The 17,616-nt window shown below is 39.3% G+C and overlaps 1 protein-coding gene across 1 annotated transcript in view; it reads right to left on the bottom strand.

The window, feature by feature from the left end:
* Window positions 1-17,616, bottom strand: part of WDR70 (WD repeat domain 70) — a 369,437-nt gene that overhangs the window by 145,185 nt on the left and 206,636 nt on the right. Inside the window, exon 10 of the mRNA XM_006889538.1 lies at window positions 5,232-5,406. Within this exon, the coding sequence (XP_006889600.1) occupies window positions 5,232-5,406 (175 nt within the window). The remainder of the gene's footprint in view (window positions 1-5,231; window positions 5,407-17,616) is intronic.

Genomic DNA, 17,616 nt, shown 5'->3' with positions numbered 1-17,616 from the left:
GTGTATCATGATTAAGACCAACCCCCCCCCAAAAAAAATTAATAAAGCTGAATTATGGTGTTGGTGAAGAATACTGAGTAATACTATAGACCACCAGAAGGAGCATATCTCTCTCAAAAAAAAAAGTGTAGTTAGAAATGAGGATGGTGAGACTCCCTCATGTGATTTAGACAGGTTATCAACTAGTACGTGTGGTGTTAAGGGTTTACTGTTTAAAATGGTTACGCTACGGGGTAAGCCATGCATTTGGCCCCCAGCAGGCGGCGGGGCAAGCCGTGCGTTCAGCCCCCGGCGGGTGGAGGGGCAAGCCATGTGTTCGGCCACTGGCGTGTGGAGGGGTGAGGCGAGCGTTCAGTCCCCAGCAGGGTGAGCCAGCCCTCGGGGTGAGCTCCTCACCCCCTGGATTGTACCATCTGACCCCTAGGTAGAAAAACTGCCTAGGGTATACAGAGAATTTTATTGAGGCTACTTTCCTCCACCCTCTCCCCCAGTATACCCATAAGTAACACCCCCAAAGCCATTCTATTTGTAACTCACAAGTTTGTTCTCTCTAGATTTGCTCCCTTTTCTATATGTAACCTTAACACTGAGTTTTACTCCAGACCTGACCTTGTACCCAGTTCCAGAGACAAAAAGGAAATACAATGGCCAGTTATGGATGCAAAGAAGGATGGAGCTCAGGGTTCAGTCAACTACCCTCACTGGACCGACCTGGGAAAACACTTTGCAGCCCAGAGGGGAGTAAATGTCAGGAAAACATCTAACAGAACAAGAAGTCAAGCAGCTTCAACCCAAGACCACCAGCAAGGTGATATAGTGTGTTCCCTTTCCCCCTTCACATCAATGCCCCTGTTCAGCATGAAGAAGCCAGAGAGTCTGCATCCAATTCCCAAGTGAGAAACCCACAAGTGAAAAAGACAGTTTGTTTAATCACCATTGGATTATGCTTACCATTTCCCAGAACCATCTGGTCCCCACTGGATCCTTTTCATTTCCTTCACCTGCTCCCCCACCAACCAAATTGTGCAGCCTTGTAACTGCATCCCTGTAATTTTCATTCCTGCCCATCCTCACCCTTCTGCTCCCAACCCTTACCCATGTGTATCTCCAACATGTTTTTCCCAATAAAATTTAAAAAAAAAATGGTTTCCCTAGCCACAGACTAACTTTGACACATGGGTGAGTGGGAATATATAAATAGGGTATGTTAGCCTATCCAGAGGGGAACTGGCTAGTTTCACCATTAAATTGATCAGATTTAAAATTAGAGGATCTTCCCTACCAGCCAAGAAACAGCAAGAGAATGCAACACATCCTTCGGAGTTACAGAATCTTTTGCCAGCCAGACCAGGGCCTATGCAAGCAGCAGTCGTAGTAACCACTGCTGAGAACCAGAACTATATTGCATGTAAAGCAGAGAGCACCTTGTGACAGTTACACCACTGAACCAGAGCTAAGAGCCTTTTGCCTACACTTAATGGAGGACTTCAGGGGAGGTCGGGGAAGCAGAAACTGACAGGAGTAAGAGCTTTGTAACACTTGATAAAGCTGCAAGGCTCAAGCTGAGGTGCCTGCGAGCAAATTTTGAAAACTGTCTTGTGTTCTGCTACGAATCTGAAATATAGCCTTTTGACTCCCCTACTATGGTTCTGTGAGGTCTGTGAGCTAGTACAATGGATTCTGGACCCAGTAATGCAGTACTGGAGTTGAGATGAGGAGAAAGAGGTAGGGGAGTGTAAGGAACATGTCTGAGCTGATGGGAATCAGTTTTGGATTGCGGCTATTGACAGAAACAGCTCTTTTGAGTAGAGTTGTAAAGGTTAGATATGGCCATCCTCATGTGGCCCATGCTCTTTTTACAAGAAGGCTCGATTCCTGGAGCACATTGTGCTTGATAAAGTAAAGGGTCAGGGAAAAAAAGAGGAAGACTCTCAATGAAATGGACTGACATAGCAGCTACAACAATGGGCTTGAACACAGCAACAATTTTGAGGACTGGACCAGACCAGGCAGTGTCCTATTATACACAGGATTGTTTTGAGTTAGTTAACTGACTCAAAAGCACCTAAAAACAACGGTAACAGACACCAACAGTCAAAAAAGAGACGGATTCATTTCACTTGCTAAAGTGTAAGTTTATGCTAATGAAAATTCTCTGATTAAATGTAGTTGTATACATAGTTTCATGAGATTGTCACAAAACATACATGCCGACCTACCTATGAGGTAAATTTTTGGCTTCTGCTAAAAAAGTATTACTAATAAGCTTTACTGTTTGAACTATACTGTCTCCCTTTTAGAGCTTTATTATTACTGCAATAATATTTTTTAAACTGATAGTTTCTAAATCAAGCCATTTTCTGCTTCCAGATTTATCTTTCTCAATTTGATTTGTTTTATTTTTTTTTTTACCTGACACACACACACAAACACACATGTAAAGGTAAAAAAAAATTATATACAACATACAGCTTCGAATAAGCACAATCAAGTGTTCTGGGATTCCCATTCTTCTCAGAGTCAGCCACAGTGTGCTGTGATCCACATAATCAAATGCCTTTGCATAGCCAATGAAACACAGATAGACATTCCTCTGGTACTCTGTTTTCAGCCAAGATCCATTTAACATTAGCTATAATATCCATAGTACCACCATCTCTTCTAAACCCAGCCTGCATTTCAGGCACTTCTCTGTTGATGTGCTGTTCCAGTCATTTTTTTATAAATGTTCAGCAGAATCTGGCTTTGCATGTGGTATCAATGATATTGTTCCACAGTTTAATTTCTACAGATAATTTCCACACTATGTCAGGTCATCTTTCTTTGGAATGGTAACAAATTCAGATCTCTTCTAGTCAGTTGATCAGGTGGTTGTCCTCCAGGTTTCTTGGCACAACTTGGTAAGCATATCCAGGGAAGTGTCTTCTTGTTGGGCCGACTGGCAGTATTATGACAGATGGTGAAAAAAGTTTGCTTGGCTCCACAATCAAGTCTTGGAACCAGCAGCCAGGAAATTAAAAGCTGAATTGCGTTGGGAAAGTCTGCTGTCACAGACTTATCCAAAGTACTGAAGAACAACAATGTCAGTCTGAAGAATGTGCACCTGATCCAGGCCTGAGTGTTTGCAATTACTTGCTATGCATCAGAAAGCTGGACAATGACTAGGGATGAGAAAAGGAGAACTGATGCCTTTGAGCTGTGGTGCTGGAGAAGAGGCTTGAATATGTTATGGACTGCTAGAGGAACAAACTGGTTCATCCTAGAGAGGGTGAGATCAGGCTGCTTCATGGAGGCAAGGATTCTGAAGCTTTGTCTGACATTCTCTGGACATGTTGCAAGGAGTGACCAATCATTGCAGAGGTACATCATGCTTGGGAAGGTGGAGGGTCATCAGAAGAGAAGAAGACCCTCGATCTGATGGATTGATTCAGTGTCTCGGATTATGGAGGGTAGGTGTGTCAGAGACAATGAAATTGGCACAGGATAGAGCAGGGTTTAGGCCTGTTGTATATAGGGTTGCTATGAGTCACAGGCAACTCAAAAGCACATAACAATAACATAAGGGGTACTGTGCAGTAAAGTATACATTTATGTATTTATAAAGTTTAACAAAATAGAAGCAAGACTATGGTTAGTAGAATGTCTTTAAGCCTTTCCTTTTCAAATCATAATGATTCTATTAATTCAGTTGTTAAGTATACATAACATTTGCTGAGCTGCTGATTTACTATATTTTCAGTTGGTAATTCTTGTGCATTCCTCACTGTACATTATGTCATGAAATTTAAGTTTCATAAAGTTTCTTCCAACTACTCTGTATTTTAAAATAAAATACATCCTACATTTTTTTAAAAAAGAGTTTCTTTTTTGGAAACAAGTACTTTAATAACTCTGATTTCTACAAAATTGAAAAATCAGAGATAATCATTATTTCACATTATATGAAAGCACAAACTTTCAAACTATATCCAACTTAATAAAACCATGACTTCTCAGATAAAGGCACATACACATGCACTATGCCAAACATACTACCATTAAAGACACACATGAACATTTCACATATTAGAATGTCTATGTCTAAATCTACAGCACCAGAGACAGTGAAAGCCAGTTATTAAAGAATTTATTGCTTGGTTAAAACTCAGTTTACAATTCAAAGAAGTTTTAAAGTCTTAGTGCTGTTACTAAGCTTTATGGGGTTTATAGAGAAGACAAAAACAGAAATAAAAAGATTTGACAAACAGAAAATGCCAAAGATATTTCCAGCATTATCAACATAAGTTGCCACCCCCTGCCCTGCACCACAACTTTCTACATTATGTCAAAGTAACTGATTTTTAAGTCATCTTCCTAAAAAGACTATTGATTCCTAAGGTATCTTCAAAACATAAACCAAAGCTGAAAAAAAATATTTTATGTGTATGCATATCATTAACGATTATATTGAATTAGAAGAGTGGGGTGTATCAGACAAACACACAAATCTTAAGTAGAATGTAAACTCCATCAGCGCAGGAAATTTTATTACTCTCAATATTCTTAGTAGCTGGAACAGCATCTGGCATAAAGGATCTACTCAATAGATTTATTTTTAATAGTTTGACAAGAAACTATCATTGATATAATAATATTGAAGCTATAAAACATTAATGTTTTCATTATAGTATTGGTAATCAGAATCATTCTGCTTATCAAATACTCTTGTTTTAACATTTGTATATATGAAAAGGTATTTTTTAAAGCTCTTGGATTATTCATAATGGATCAAGAATTTTATATCTATTTCTATGGTTATAAAATTCTCTTGCCCCCTTCAGATTCCAAACTTTATTTACTCTTATAAATTTCTAAAACTATAAATCTATTCAAATGGCATGTCATGGAATTATAAAATAAATATTCTTTAAATTACTAATGAAATAACTGTAAAACAACTAATGGATCATCCTGGTCATTTCTGTTTTCATCAGATTAAATATGAAAAGACAATAAACTTCACTCTTTCTACATTTAAAACTAGAATATCTAATTTACTTTTAAAACAAAATCTTATAGGCACTGGAAAACACTGAACTGGAGTAATTGTTGAAATGTTGTTTACTACATGTCCCAGGCTTAAATCAACTAACACAGAATTTTAAATAAGGTCTAAACTCAGTAAATTGACCTTCATAATATTTTAACATGTTGTTTACATGAGAAAGAACACTTAAAAGTCTTTGACTTACAGTCAGATTTCGGTCCCAGATCTGTATGCTTCCATTCTGGCAAGCAGCTGCGATGAGATTTCCATCTCTGCTATATGTGCAAGTGGTGGGAATGACTTTTTTACCCTGAACCGTCCGTGGTTTAAACACACTTTTTTGCTTCTTTGGATTCTCAACTTCCCAAGTTCTCACAGTTCTAAAAGGAGTAAAAAGATTTTCATTTAAAAAAGAAAAATGGGGGGAAAAAAAGGAAAATGAGGAGGAGGAAGTTTCTAAGACTCCTTTGTAAGCCTCACCTTGAAGCACATAAATCCACTAATAATGTAAAAGAGAATGAGCTCTGTAAAAGTTTCTATGTAGAAATTAGGTTGTTGACTTCAATTATTAAAGTGAACAATACAAATTTTATGGCAAACAGCAACATGTGGCAAACTTCACTTCAAATCTGTCAAGGATATTAGTTCAGACTCTCTAAACCAGAGGCCTCCAAAGTCTTCTGACAATGCACCCTGAACAGTATAGTGAACAAGTATACACTTACTATCTATGTACATTACATTAGAAACTGCTTACATGTGTTAATACACTAGTGGTTGTTGTTAAGTGTTGTCAAGTTGAGTAAGACTCATAGACACTCTATGAACAGCTGAATTCAAGCTTGCCCTATCCTGTACTATCTTCATCATCTCTGCCACCCTAGAGCCCAGTGCAGAAGTCACCATGTGAATCCACCTTGTTGGGGGTCTTCCTCTCCTTTGCTGATTCTCCATCTTTATAAGCATGATGTTCCTCTATATATAATAGCCTCACTACATGTCCAAAGCATGAAACACAAAGTTTCACTATATTTTCTTCCAAGAAGCACTCTGGCTACACTTTTTCCAAGACATATCTGTTCTCTTGGCAGTCCATGAGAAGATATTCAGTACCCTTCTCCAGCACCACAACTCAAAGGCATCAATTCTCCTGTCATTCTTATTCATTGTTCAGCTGATAACATAGCAGGTGATTGAGAAGACCCTGAATCAAGTGCACTTTAGTCTTCAAATTAACATCACTGCTATTCATCATTCTGAAGAGGTCTCTGACAGTGGACTTGCCCAATGTAGTGTGTCTCCTGATATCCTGGCTGCTGCTACCTAGGGTGTTTATTATGGATTCAAGAAAGATGAAATCATAGACAGCTTCAATCTTTACTCCATCTATCATAATTTTGAGTATATTAATAATTATTCATTTTTATACTAATATTGATGAATGTACTAATATACATCAGAAAATACACTTGGAAAAAATAAGTCATTAGAAAATATCTATGTTCTTCTCTTAAAACTCAGATAAAACTCTCATGTCTGTAGGGAAAGGGGTAGAAACATAAACAATCTGACCGTTCACTATTCATTAGTCAAGGATTAGGTGAAGGGACAAAACTCTCTGCCACTTCTCATCCCAGGGAAAAGAGTACACCACTCAGAAAGGGAACTCTGGTGGCACAGTCCTCAGGCAGCTGCACGATTAACTGAAATAAAGGCTGCCCCTCTATGCCAGTTCATATCCACCAGTGGCTCTGTGGGACAAAGACAGGCAATCTCATCTTGTGTGGTTTACAGCCTAGGAAAGCCCACTAGTGAGTCAGCTATGAGTATAGCTCTCCTCTCAGGAGAGAAGTGCCCCACAGGGGTTCTAAGGTGGTGAATCCTTAAGGAAGTAGACATCTTTCTCTCAATATTTTTTTCACTTTTTTTTTATGTGTGTATGTCTATGTGTACCGTCAAATAGGATCTAACTGGTACAGGAGGAGATTGCCCCTCCTTCTCCAACAGAGTATCTAGTAGATTCAAATCACATGCTTCTGGGATTGCAGTGCAGCTTCTTGCCCCTAGGCTCTAGAGCTCCCTATCTTTCTCTCAGTATTCTACAGTCAAAAAACCAAAAACAAACAAACAAACAAAAATTCTAAAATAAGGTGAAATACGCCAGCAGCAATAGCAAAGTTTAACACGGCATAAACAATAAATGTTGGTGAGGATGCAGGAAGATTGGAATTCTCATCCACCGCTGGAAGGATTGTAAAATGGTACAAGCACTATAGAAAACAGTTTGGCATTTTCTCAAAAAGTTGACTCTGGAAATTTCATATGACCCAACCATTCCACCACTAGAAATATACCACAAGGAAATCAAAGCTGATGCACAAATGGAGATATGTATACCTACATTCATTGCAACATTATTCACAACAGCAAAAAAATGGAAGCAGCCATATGTCCCTAACAAAGGAATGGACAGAGAAGTTGTGGTACATTCACACAGAGGAATACAATGCAGCATTAGAGAACAAAGAACATAAAAACAAACAGATTATGTATACTGCATTGAAACAGATGAGGGAAAGAACGGTTTAAAAGTGATATATGATAGCATATTATGATTATCACAGGAATCCAGAATTAAGGTTGCACAGTAGAGAGTACTGGGGGCGGGGGGAGGCAGGGGGATTGTATACCAACAAAGAAGTTTATCTTTTGCTTTTCAAAGAGAGGAGGAAACTGGGGGGAGGGGGTAAAGAAAAAAGTGCAACAATGAATGAATGAAAATCCAAAATCTCTGTAAATGTTCATTAAAACTAATAAAAAAGAAAAGGAAGAAAAAAATGTGCTGGAAAATAAACCAAACAAAGAACTCATAAAATACTACACAATATGGATGAATCTAGAGCACACTATGCTTTGAAATAAGTCAATCTCAAAAGAACAAATACTCATAAGAGCATTACTGTGAAAATAAGAGTGTCCACAGGGAGTGGGAAGAACGTGGAAAGCAGAAACAGAACACAGTGAACACTGTAAAAGATCAGGACAAGGAATGATCAAGCTCAGAAGAAGTGATGAAAAGGTAATGTGGTTATTGTAACTGCAACAGGAACAGGGTATATACAGCTATTCAAAAGAGGAGGTAGAGAAGTGGAAGAAGGGGGGACCACTAAAGCGGTAAGAGATCCAGCAAGTAGGCAGTAGGGAGTTAAAGGAATAGGCCACATACAATGGTACTTGATGAGACGGGGTGATAAAAGCCATTGTTCAATATTAGTTAATTATATAAAACACAATGTATGTGAATGACTGTATAATACACAATGTATATGAATAAACTACAATGAACATGAATGATTGTATGAAAATCATTATTTTTTTAAATAAAGTGAATTAAGAGACTTTTTCAGAGGAACAAAGGCTCAAACAATTGACTGCCTGCAGAAATACATGACAAGAAATGCTAAAGGGCATCCTCAGACTGAACAGATATGATACCAAAGGCAAATGGGATCTACACAAATAAGAGAATGGTGCAAGTGATAAAAACAAGGAAATAAATAAGAGATTTTTTAATAAAAATCCAGTTTTTGTTCTCTCTAAAATAAAATTAATTGCTTTTAAGACAAACATAATAAATATAGTACAAAGTTTGAAAGTTCAAGTAAAATGTGTAAAAAAGTACAAGTTCAAGTAAAATTTATAATAGAGCAAAAGTCGAAGTGGGGAAAGGACAGAAAAGAATCTAAACTGGAAGAAAGTTTTGGTCTTGGTTATTGCTATATTTGAAATAGTACATTGTTTTCTTGGAGATACTAATACATTAGAGGGTTCTCTCATGGCACAGTGGGTTAAGAGCCATGCCGTCAACTCAAAGGCATGTGGTTCAAATCCATCAGTGTCTCTAGAGAAGAAATCTTTCTGAGCAATCTCCTGTATGATTTACACCCTCTGAAAACCCACTGGACAGCCAACTATGAGCCAGTTCTGACTTGAAAGCACATAAGAACAACAACAATATTGTTGTTGTTGTTGTTATGTTCTGTCGAGTCGCCTGTGACTCATAGCAACCCTAAACCCTGCTCTATCTTGTGCCAATCTTACTGCTCTGACACACCCACTCTTATTAGCCCAGTCACTGAATAAATCCATCTCATCAAGGGTCCTCCTCTCTTGTGGTGTCCTTCCACTCTCCCAAGCATGATGTCCCTCTCCAAGGACTGATCCCTCCTTGCAACATGTCCAAAGAATGTCAGACAAAGCTTCAGAATCCTTGACTCCAAGGAGTAGCCTTGTTTCACTCTCTCTAGAACATATTTTGGACATATTGCAAGGAGAGACAGGTCTTTGGAGAGGGACGTCATGCTGGGTAGAGTAGAGGGACAGCGCAGGAGAGGAAGACCCTCTATGAGGTGGATTGATTCAGTGACTGGATGGGTGTGTCAGAGGCAATGCATCTGGCACAGGATAGAGCGGGGTTGGTTTAGGGCTGTTGTACATAGGGTCGCTAATGAGTCACAAGTGACTCAACGGCACATAACAACAACAAAACAACAAGGATGAACCTGTCTGTTCTTCTAGCAGTCCATGGTACATTCATTCCTCTTCTCCAGCAGAACAGCTTAAAGGCATCAACTTTCCTTCTATCTTCCCTAGTCATTGCCCAGCTCTCTGATGTAATTATGCAGATCATGATCCGTCTCAGGTGCACCTTAGCCTCCAAACTGACATTATTGTTAAATCAATCATTAACCCATTTTTATAATTAATTAGTAAAAATATTCGAGAGTAGCACAAAAAGAAAGGCACTCTGGGACTCCAAGATTTGAAGGAGTCACATAAAGTGAAATGAAGAAGTGATGGAGTAATACAGCAGAATCGGAAGATTCCAAAGGGAAGCTGCAAAGATGAAGTCTTCTGGAATTAGAAAACAAATTCCTTATTTCTCAGGCTAAAAAAACTGAAGATAAAACCTAACTCCTTTCAGGGTGAGGTGGGCAGGAGGCATTTAATCTGAGGGTCTCACAATTTGATGGGTGGAGGGAGAAGTAAATAAAGGAAATCGGAAAGCTCTGGTGTGAAAAACAGTGTAAATGAACTTTGTAAGTAAATCAAATAAGATCAAGTTTTACTTTTTAAAAAGAGACAAGAGAAATTACCAAAATAATTCAAACCCTTTTAAGTCTTAAGTTGCAAAACTGAATAATTCTATGAGCAGAATATTGAATGCAGGAAGCATTCAAAAGAAGATAAATGGAATAGGCAGTGTCACCAAAAAGTGTTACCAAAAAGCTTTTTCCAATGTTTAATCAGTTCAGGAGTCTGCATACGATCAAGTACCAATGATGCTGAAAGAAGTCTAAGCTATAAAGAAGGCATTGGCAAAAACCAAGATTCCAGAAATTGACAGAGTACCAACTGAGATATTGCAATAAATGGAATAATAGAGGTGCTCACTGGTCTGGGCTAAGAAATCTGGATGACAGCAAGGTGGTAAATCAACTGAGAAAGATTCCTATTTGTGCCCATTCCAGGAGAAAAAAAAAACAAAAAAACAAAAAAAAACCACTGCCTTCTAGTTATAACCAACTCAAGCTGACCATCGAATGGGTTTCTGAGGCTCAAATACCACGAGGAGTCGCTGTTCTTCTTGAGTGTCACAGTGTCGAGTAAACCCATACTGTTGTTGTAGTTAGATGCTGTCAGTTGCTTACAACTCATGGCGATCCTGTGCACAACAGCTCTGAACTCTGCTCTATCCTGTGCCAACCTTATTGTCTCTGACACACCTGCCCCCATTACTCCAGTCACTGAGTCGATCCATCTCATCCAGCATCTTATTCTAGTGCACTATCCAGATAAAAATCCTGCTCTATCCCATGCCATCCTCATCATTCCTGACGTACTCGAGCCTATTGCTGCAGTCACTGTGTCAATCCATGAGACTGAGGATCTTCCGCTTTCACTGACCCCTCTATCTTTCATATATACCTCTCCAAGGAAAAGCCTCTCCTAGCAACATACCCAAAGTATGTGAGATGAATCTTTGTCATCTTTGCCTCTAAAGATATGTTTGTTCTTTTGGCAGTCCATGAGATATTCCATACTCTCCTCCAACATGACAACTAAAAGGCAACAATTCTTCTATCATCCTTATTTAGTTCAGATCTCATATGCATAACAAATGACAGAAAAGACTATGGCCTGATTCAGGTTTATTTTAGTCCTTAAATTGCCCTCGGTATTTGAAAGGCCCCTGACAGAAGACTTTCTCAGTGCAATACATCTCCTGATCTCCTAATTGCTAGTAGCAAGGGTGTTGATTGCAGATCTAAGTAAGATGGAGTTGTCAACAGTTTCAATCTTTTATCCACCTATCATGATGTTGCCTATCAGTTCAATGGTGAGAGTTTTTGTTTTCTTAATATTGACATGTAATCCAAATTGAAAGCCATTTTCTTTAATCTTCTGTAGCAAGGGCTTCAAGTCCTCCTCACTTTCAGCAGGTGGAAAGGGAGATTTCACACTTTTCTCCTCCCCTGACGGTACATACAAACCACCAGAGGTGCTTGTCCTTTGGGTGATCAGCGAAATTTGCTATGGCCTGTGCCACCAGAACACCATAGAAAGGCAATCCAATATGATGCTTTAGGGAAAACAGAAAAAGAATTTATGCTCTTGAATTGTGAGACTGATGAAGAATATTGAATACACCATGGAATGGACTGCCAAAAGGACAAAGCTCTCTGGGAAGAAGTACCTCCAGAAGGCGTCTTAGAAATGAGGAGGCACACAGAACACGATTTCAAGAGAGATCAAAGTTCTAGAGAAGGACTTTATGCTTGATAAAGTAGAAAGTCAGTGAAAAAGAAGAAGAATGTAACAAGAATGCAAGTACAATAATTAATGTGAGATTGTGTAGGACCGGACAGCATTTCTTTCTGTTGTACACAGGGTTGTGATAAGTTGAGAATGAGTAGCACCTAACAACAAGCAAGGAGCCAGCAAACTTAAGCTCAGTATAATGGGGCATCTTAAGAATCAATCCATCAGTAGTATGATAGGTACTGCTGACTGCATACTCTAGCACACACTACTTCTTCTCAGTTAAGGTTTCATTTTCCCCAGGCTGTTGTGGGTAAATGCAGTAAAATGTGGCAACTAAGTTTTGATCAATAAAATAAAAGCCGAGAGTACATTAGGACTTTTAAAAAGTCTATCAAACAAAGTGGCAAAGCTTTGACTTAGGTTGTGTGTGCTTGTGTGTGTACGTACAGAGAGAGAATTGTTGTTGTTTGTTGTTATGTGCCATCAAGTTGCTTGTAACTCATAGAGACCCTATACACAAGAGCCCTAAACACTGTTCTCTCCTGTGCCAACCTCACCATCCTATCCTGTGCCAACCTCACCGTCTCAAACATACTCATTCCCACCACTCCTATCACAGAATCGATCTTCTGCAGCAAGCGCTTCAGGTCCTCCTCAGTTTCAGCAAGCAGGGTTGTGTCATCCACATAACACAGGTTGTTGATGATTCTTCCACCAATTCTGATGCCATATTCCCCTCATACAGCCCAGCATCTTGCATGATCTGTTCTGCATACAGATTGAAAAGGTATGGAGACAAAATACATCCCTGACGGATCCCCTTCTTGATTTTGAACCATGTAGTGTCTCTTGCTCTGTTCTGACGACTGCCTCTTGGTCAAAGTATAGGTTTCACATTAGCACAATGAAATGTTATGGGATAGAAATTCATCTAAAGGAAATGTTCATGTCTTTTTAGAGGCAAGCAAGTTCCAGGTTTGTGGTAAATAGCTGAGGAAACTGATGAACCCAAAGGCAGCATGTAAGATAGGTAAAAGGTAACAAGACCAAGAGGTTACCATCTCTCAAGATCTAGGAAAAAGCATGCCAGCTCTGCCAGATGTACCCCATCCCTGAGGAAACTCCCCATCAACTGACTGGTTACTCATACCAAATCCCATTGAAGAAATTACTACACTATATCAAATCTCAAGGCAATGGCGACATCACAGCGGCCAAACCACAGAATTATACACAGCCAGGCTAAAACACAAACTGAACCATCACAGCTGGGTTCTTCAAAGAAGTAAAATCAGCAAAGCTTATCTATCCCTATGTTTGTCTATCTAGAAAGAGAGAGAAAGTGAGACTATATGTTTGATTTTTCTTAATAGCTCCTGGACTTACAGAAGCTATCAAGTAACCGGCTCATGGGTAGACCTCAGGAGAAAGGCTTCCTGTGACTCACACAACCATGGAGGCTGATGAGACCAACCAAGGTCAGCATGTAAGGCAACATACTGCGGGCATACTGAGATTGGCAAGTTCAAAATTGGCAGAAAAAACAAGCCGATGGTTTAAGAACCACAGGGTACAACCAAAATGTAGGATTCAGACTGAGCAAAATCCAACTACATTGGATCAGGGCTGTAACCAGATTGAGTGTATTACATCCTACCCTGTTTTATATTGGGTCAGGGCCAGTCATATCAGACTCCATCGAAGGGAATAACATTATTGCATAACTTCTCCACTGCCTCCAGTGTGCTTATTCCTGCTGCCAGCTACTATGGTATGATGGCTAGGTTCACACAGCATCTTGTCAGAGTAACAAACCCGAAGGAACTCTAGTCCTCATGACACTGGATACATACTAAAGATATACTAAAAGAGCTTCTCTTACTGAGAGAAAAATAAACTTCTATGTTGTTGTTGTAAGCCATCAAGTCAAAATTGACTCTTAGTGACCTGTAGGTTTTCAGAAGCAGTAAATTCCAAAGGAGAAGATTGTCCATCCAATGGAGCAACTGGTGGATTCGAACCACACACCTCTGGAATATCTGACTTAGTTTCTCAGTCCTATCATAACAGATCCACAAGTGGGTGGTTTGAACAAACCAAAATTTATCTTCTAATTTTTCTTTTACTTTTCAGAGAGGAGCATACCGGGGGTGGGGGGTACTGGGCAGGGAGAAAAGTGCAACAATGAATGGAAATCCAAAGTCTCTGTAAACTTTCATTAAAAATAATAAAAGGAAAAAAATTATTTTGTCATGCTGATTATGACTCATAGCAACCTTAGGATTCTAATTTTTATAAATAATGGAGGTATGAGCAAAGCTAAATGTTCTGTACCTGAACATCTAACTGTTCCAGTACCATTTGTATGTGAGCATTACAAAATCTTTCTCTTACTGAATGCATTCTTTATTTCTCATCTCTTCTCTCCATTCTCCATGCTTCCCAGTCAGTAAGCACAGAAAATTGGAGCACTCTGCATGAATCTTTTCCTTCTCCTCTCAACTCTATAATAATGAGGAGAAATTACCATAGCCAGATTCTCTCTTCTCATAACTAAACATCTCCAGATATTATATGATATTAGAATTATGATCTGAAAGGCCACACACAGGTATAAAGTCTCATTATCATCATTACCTAGCTTGTTATTAGAGTTCTCCATCTCTAAAACATGGTTAATAATACCAACAATGAAGGACTGTGAGGATTAAAGGAGATTAGAGATGTAAACGGGTCTAGGACACTTCTTGGAACACAGTAGGCACTCAATAAATATTTCATTTTCTTCTCTTCTTCTTAGATCATAAATAAACTATCAAAGCTTATAAATGCAACAATTAAGTCCTTCCCATTTATTTCAGTGGTATATTATTAACAGGTTGAACTATTTATAAAAATAATGCAAAAGAGGAAAATCCAGCTAACTTGCATAGAGATGTATGAAATATAAATCCATGTAGCATCTGATGTAGACTAATTACATTATGGTTTTACGGCTCTGAATTTCTGAGTTTGTGCCTTAAAAAAAAGGATGCTAAAGTGTTAGGCCATTAGGTATCTGTGAAAATATTTTCCACTGAAGAACACATATTTTGAAACTTAAAATCAGATATGGTCTTGTAAAATTATAACTGTGTTGCATTTTAAAAAAAAATTTAAAAATAGAAGGTGGCTCTGCCTGACCTTTCTGGACACACAATGAAAACACCCAGAAGACAAGACAAAGGCCCAGGTGGGGTCACGACATCATCCCAGGCACAAATGCTTTGTCTTAAAATGTTGAATTATTCCGAGATACTAGTCCTAAATTTTCTGGCATCTGCAGCATACATGCATCACGGTATTTGGCAGAAGTCAAAGGAAGCATTAATTTTGCAAGGAAATCACTTTAAAGATCTTGGTTTTATGTTTCTTGAAAGATTACCCAAATAACTTCAGTGATGTGAAAGTCTGAAATTTGCTGGCTCGCTCTGTAGAACAAATCTAGCAAGAAAATCTTTTTAAAAATGCCCAAATAGTAAATGTAATGAAGTTCCACAGAAGTGAGGACATTACCCCAACTTCTACATAAACTCTTTCTGTTCTGGAGGTCAGAAGACTGAAATCCAGGTGTCAGTAAGGTCACGCTCTCTCTGGAGGTTCTAGGGGGAAATCCTTCCTTGCTTCTTCTAGCTTCTGGTGCTCCTTATTTTGTGACCTCAGCACTTCCAATGTCTGCGTCCATCCTCACATGACCTTCCCTCTGTCGTCCAGTCTAAGGATATTGTTACTGTTTGCCATAGAGCAGGAACAGACTCACAGCTGGAGAGGAGAATGCCCGTATTTCTCCTCCAGAGCAGCTTGAAGATTCGAACCATGTGTCTTTAGAATTGCAATGCAGCTTCTTATCACTAGGCCATCAGAGCCAACTATAATTCAGGATGCTCTCATCTTGAGATTATTAATAAACTACATTTATGTAAAAGTTTTTGCATACCATATAATTCCTATGCAATAGACATACATACATACATATATTTGCATTATACCAATTTTTTTTAACAAATTGCTGATTATTTTCCCCCTTAAGTCTTTGTTTTCGTGCCTGTTATGATATGTTTCGTTCCCAGCAGTGGATCCTCACCAACCTAGCCATGAGTTTCTACAGCAGCCTCTCTCCTAGCAGGATTCCTTCCTCATTCTATAAACTGCTTTCTTGAATGAAGGAAGAATCACCTTTTCCACCACGGAAATAGTCTTTCCTTGGGCAGTGGGTCCAAGTGTTGGTCTGCATGCTCTGGGATGGAGAGGTCACTTCGGCCAGTATGTCTCCACCTGGCTAGTCACTGCATTTGAATCTCCCACCTGTGTGGAAGTCAAAAGGCTGGTCTAAGAGCCAAGAGTACGGGGACACTGTGTATCCATAACTCAGACATGATGGCTCTGATTGACCACCTCAGGATCTGCAGGCTGAAAGCAGTGAGGACTCACATCTATCTCAGCTTGGGCCAGCACCATAAGATCTAGGCTCATGTGCACAATGGCTCCTACCACTGCAGCAAACACACATGCAGCCCTCTGCCCTCTGCCCTCTGCCCAACCCTCAACTCATCTCTGAGCACCGACTGGCTCCAAGAAACTAGTGTTCTCAGGCCTAGCTATAAGCACCACTATATGGCAAATGTACAGTTTCAACTGTCAATTTTCCAATGAATTGGGTGCTACCAAAATCAATGCATGCCTTCTTGACCATAGCTTATATTTCATTATGCACAAATAATCAACAGTCATTATAGTCACTGGGCCAATCCATCTTGTTGATGGTCTTCCCCTCTTTCTCTGACCCTCCACTTCACCCAGCATGTTGTCTTTTCCAAGGATTGGCTCCTCACGTCCACCGTTACAGTGATGTTAACCACGAGCTCAAGCTTATCTGGATCATGAAGTAGGTGCAGGATAGGACAAGGTTCAGATCGACTGTTCACAGGGTCACTATCAGTGGTAGTCTGTTCCATAGCACCTAATAATAACACCACAAATATCAGTACAATTTCAGACTACTGATAAGGGTTAATGATGCCCAGATTCAACTGTAGGAATGTCACAGCCCATGCAGAGTGTATACATGTGTACACTGTGCCAAAGCTTCATGTGATTTCATCTTTCCACCTGTAAGTATAGTATCAACCTACCTCTATCCCTGTGTAAGAGCAAGAGCCATGTGGGGACAGCAAAATCTGCCCTTTACTGCCCTTTACCAATTCACAAAGAGGAACTGTTCCCATCAACAGCATACACAACACAAACCCAATTCCCAAGAAGTTAGATTTGGCTCTTTCTACTCATGCCAACACCAATCTTACTGTCATACTGGGTCCAAAATCTGAGGTGACAGTTCACAGACCACACAAAACCATACTAGGGAGGTCAAAAAGCTACAATGTAGGTTACAATCTAGTAGCAGGATACAGTCAGGACAACTTCCAAAATGTGTTTGCAGCCTAGGCTAGTGTTAGAGAGTTCTTGGTCAATTATGGTTCTCCTCCCCACAGTCTTCCAACAAACTTAGGCAAAAGACTCTTAGCTCTAGTTCAATAGTGTAGCAGTCCCTTAGAGGGAAAATAGGAAAAGACTGGATAGTTAATAAACACTGCATTGGAAGAAATGAGGAAAAGAATGGTCCAAAAAGGAAGATATGATTAGGTATTATATGTATATAACATCCATTTCCTAAACAACATGAGCCTGGAAACTCTATGAACTTTGGTAAATGTCAATAGTTATAG

Source organism: Elephantulus edwardii, unplaced genomic scaffold (genome assembly GCF_000299155.1).
Source record: "Elephantulus edwardii isolate Elephantulus edwardi_28Jun2011 unplaced genomic scaffold, EleEdw1.0 scaffold00079, whole genome shotgun sequence".
Lineage (NCBI taxonomy): Eukaryota > Metazoa > Chordata > Mammalia > Macroscelidea > Macroscelididae > Elephantulus > Elephantulus edwardii.
This window is presented reverse-complemented; position numbering and strand designations above follow the sequence as displayed.